We start from the raw sequence: 4,093 nt of genomic DNA on the forward strand, positions 1-4,093 counted from the left end.
AGGCAAATATTTCATGAATAAATTGAAAATGATTTTTTTTTTTCCAAATTTAAAATATATAATTATTTTGTTTCCTAAAATAAATAAATATTAAAAGTAACATTACAATATTTACTTTAAAAATAAAAAAAATATTACTTATTAAATACTATATGCTGAGTGACGTCACCAGAAGTCACACTTAGATTGCGCTGTTACCTTGTGTACCTAGGTGGTATCCTTGTATCATTCGTTATCGTCCAGCCCACTTTCAGAATATATCGTTTATCTCTCGTTTATCTCTAGGATATTGTAGTTCTATTATCCTTTACAAATGTCGGAAGAGAAACAGTATGCCAATTCGCTTAGGTTGTGCCAAATCTTTAAATGTGATAATTTTGATGGGTACGGTTTTAATTTGTATGCTGAAAAAACAAAACCTGGACAATACATTGGAAAAGTAGACGAAGGTTCACCCGCAGAAGCTGCTGGTTTGAAGGAAGGTGACAGAATTATAGAAGTAAACTCTGTCAATATTGCTAATGAAAATCACAAACAAGTTGTTCAGAGGATCAAAGCTCTCCCTCATGTTACTACTCTCCTAGTGATTGATGCTGTTGGAGATGAGTATTACCGCTCAAAAAACATTGTTTTGAAGAGTAGTTTGCCTTTTGTTGTACATCTACAGAATTCACCTGATCCCTCAAAAATAGGATTTAATGACATGAAAAATTCTGAAGATACTCAGTCACAAAAGTCGACAAAAAGCGCCCAATCTTCTGAAAATGAGGTATGTAATTACTTTTCTCACAATCCTTGTATGTTTTAATCCTTACTCTGATTGGTAACACCCCAAATGAGTTAAACAAAATTAAATATAAATTTATAGACATTTGTTTACTCATAGACAACTTGTTTTATCTTTAATTATCTGAATTAAATTTTTATCAATAAATTTTATTTATCCATATTGTTTTAAAATTTGTGTAACATTAACTACCTGATTTTAGAAAGTTGTATATAATCTTTATTCATCTTGTTCTAATTGAATTTGGCTATTTTTTGTAACTGATTGGTTTTAAAATAGTAATCTATAATTCTGAGTGTTGTTATTTTTTCATTGTAGAATTTTAATCATATTTGCAACAATTTAGACAATCTGGTTTTGACATTCCTAATTGCTGTCATGTTTTTATTAGAATAAATAATCTCAGATTTCATACTGATTTGACAATAATTAAAGGTTTGTGTATCGTTTCTAAGTACTGGTGTGTGAGAAATTGTTTTTACCTGATATGATTGCAAATATTTTAGCTACCGAGGTTTTACAAGTGACCTTGAAGAAATAAGAACACCTTATTGTATGTAATAGCCGAAGTAAATAGTGCCCTACTCATTATACCCTGGCATTATTTTTCAGACCATAAAACATTTATTAATAGGTATTCAATATTTAGAGAATTCGTTTATTTTTATTTAAATTTTTCATGCTTGTTTAAGGTATTTTTGTGTATGTAGATTTACATAAGTTTGCTTGATACCTGTTGGTTCACCTCTTATCTGTCTCTTGTTTTTTTTTCGTTGAACATTGATATACATTAAACCAGTTTATGTTTAAACATTAGAAAAATTGTTTTATGTAACATACCTATTATTTATTTGTGATATCTCATAATTATGGGAAGATATTTTTATGTTCCTCATTAGCTTTTATCATTACGGAATTACTGATTATTAATCTTAAAGAAAAAGAAGATATAATGTGTGAGTTAAGATATGTATGAATAACTATATTAATATTACATATTGATGGTTGGCCGTGTGTTATATAAAAAAGAGTTGGTGCAAGTAGTGGTTAAAAAACTATATAATTATAGTAGCTATTTATTACATGCTGATGTTTCAAACCTCGTGGTAGGTCTCTTATCATTTTTAAAAAGAGGAAGATACAAATATTGTTAAACCATTTCAATTGTATGAAAATGAGATATATTAAAAAAACTGACATTTATAAAAAGAGTGGAAAAATATAATGGAAATATTAAGAAAATTAGATCAGTTATTATTGTTTCAATTTCTTATATCCTTATTATGTTTTGTATGTTCTGTTACCTGTTGAAAAATGTGTTTATGTGTGACATGTTTATATTCCTTGTTTCTTTCATCTTCCTTTTAACCCCGTTGAAGATCTAGCTGTAATTAATAGTTTCCACAATTTTATTTTATTTATGATTGCAATCCAGACCATCTCATTTATTATATTAATATTTGAAATCTAAAATAAGTCAGAACAGTATTTGTAAAATTAATTATAACCCAGGTTCTACAATTAAAATTCTTATAGATTATCTCATATTAATGCTTGTATTTTTAATCACAATATAAACTTTAAATTTATAATATGGCTTCCTTATTATATGATTTTTCTAGTTACTTTTATTATTCAATGAAATGGCCAAGTCTCCTGCCTCCTTTTTGAAGTAACACAAAATTATTTGAAATTTCTGATATTTGCTTTCTCTAAATGAGATTTTCCAGTATTAACAGTGCATCAGCCATTCTGAAAATGAGTTTGCTATGTCTAAAATACATTATATTGTTCTTATTTTCCACTTTGCACTTAAAAAAACTATGGTGTAGCTAAAATTTAATTACATTATGGCATATTATTATACTTGTGAGAATTTTAAATTTTTCTTTTAATATCGGCAAAAATAAAAACCCAAGCGAACTGGTTTTAATTATAGTTCAATAAAGAAGTATCATTTGTTAAAAAAAAATAATTTCCTATTAAGTTATATTAATTTTCTTAGTTGTCCACATTCAGTTTATTAAGGGTCAATTTCATTTTGTTATTCCAGAATATGCAAACTTCTTTGGACCACTCGCCCAGTGAAGAAATGAACCAAAATGATGATAATATTCCTGATGATCTTAACAACCAAAATAACAGTTTGAATTTGAACATGACAGCAAAGGAATTGAGGGCTCAACTTGCTGCAAAAAAGAAGTATGATCCTAAGAAAGATCAGACAATTGATTTCAAGAAAAAATATGATATAGTCCAAAAGTTATGATAAAAGTTATTTTCTTATTTTATTTTATTTTTTTTTTTTTTTTGTAAATGTTACCACATTCCTTGTACAAATATAAAAAGTATTGTTTTGTTTTTTCTAAAAACAAGTCACTTCTCTATATTATTGTATTTTCAGTATAGGTATTATACATTTTAACTGTAAACATAACATGAAAAGGGAGAGGGAAATTGAAACTATATTTTATTAATATCTTTATGATTTATAATCTTAATTAAGGAATTACTTACTTAATTATACCAATTATTATGTATGAAGTTAATGTAAAATATATAGACCAAGTAAAATAATAATTCTTATTCTTAAAAAAAATGGATATCTTAGAGATCTGTTAATTAATTAATTAAACTCAAATCATTAAATGAATTTAATGATATTATTTATAGTTTCTAAATTTTATAAACTCTGAGCAATAGCTGATAAATGAGGATGGCTGTATTTATATTGTAGGCACACATATATATTTAAGCTTGTTGTGGAATTTGTTATAATAATTTTGTTTATAAATAAATATATATTTTATTCTATCTTTTATTCATTAATGTATGAGAAAAAGTCTTCTTTGATTTCGAAAATTGAAAGTGATTTCTTTACTTGAAAATGTCTGAAGAAACTATTATTATCCTTTCAGTTTTGACTTTATAGCATTACAATTTTTTTTTTTAATGCTTTTCAGCCCATTTTAATTTATTGGATATTTTATGGGGGCTGGTACTGGCACTGGTGGGGGAAATTATTCAGCAAGTGCCCTAGTGGTTCTTTTTGTCAATCCTTTCAGGAACTACTTTCAGGTTACCTACCAACTAGAGTGGAAGTGTCAAGATTTATTTCTTGGCAACTCTGAGAAATAAAAATTGCCCAGACACTTTGAGACCCTCACTCTAATTTGCTTAGTCTCTACAACCTCTTTTAAGGAGGATAATAATTTGTATATAATTTTTGTATATTTTAATCATTAAAGCATAAGTGAGAAATTGATGGGCCGCTTGTAGTTGAGCAGGTTAAAGCACGAACTTTAA

General features: G+C 27.0%; 1 protein-coding gene across 1 annotated transcript; it reads left to right on the top strand.

Moving 5' to 3' along the window:
- The first annotated feature begins 216 nt into the window (after nucleotides 1-216).
- On the top strand, nucleotides 217-3,244 carry LOC106691697 (Na(+)/H(+) exchange regulatory cofactor NHE-RF1). The gene is made up of 2 exons (XM_014437553.3): nucleotides 217-769; nucleotides 2,841-3,244. Exons 1-2 carry the CDS (start codon nucleotides 314-316, stop codon nucleotides 3,054-3,056), a joined length of 672 nt encoding a protein of 223 aa, XP_014293039.1. The 5' UTR covers nucleotides 217-313; the 3' UTR covers nucleotides 3,057-3,244.
- The last annotated feature ends 849 nt before the right edge of the window (nucleotides 3,245-4,093 follow it).

The sequence above is a fragment of the Halyomorpha halys genome, unplaced genomic scaffold (assembly GCF_000696795.3).
Source record: "Halyomorpha halys isolate HHAL.00 unplaced genomic scaffold, Hhal_1.1 Scaffold2753.1, whole genome shotgun sequence".
Lineage (NCBI taxonomy): Eukaryota > Metazoa > Arthropoda > Insecta > Hemiptera > Pentatomidae > Halyomorpha > Halyomorpha halys.

Excerpts from the sequence above, each read along its gene's own strand:
- LOC106691697 (XM_014437553.3), top strand. The coding sequence starts at position 314 with ATGTCGGAAGAGAAACAGTATGCCAATTCGCTTAGGTTGTGCCAAATC. Across the intron at positions 770-2,840 it reads CCCAATCTTCTGAAAATGAG|AATATGCAAACTTCTTTGGA; the intron begins GTATGTAATTAC and ends TTGTTATTCCAG.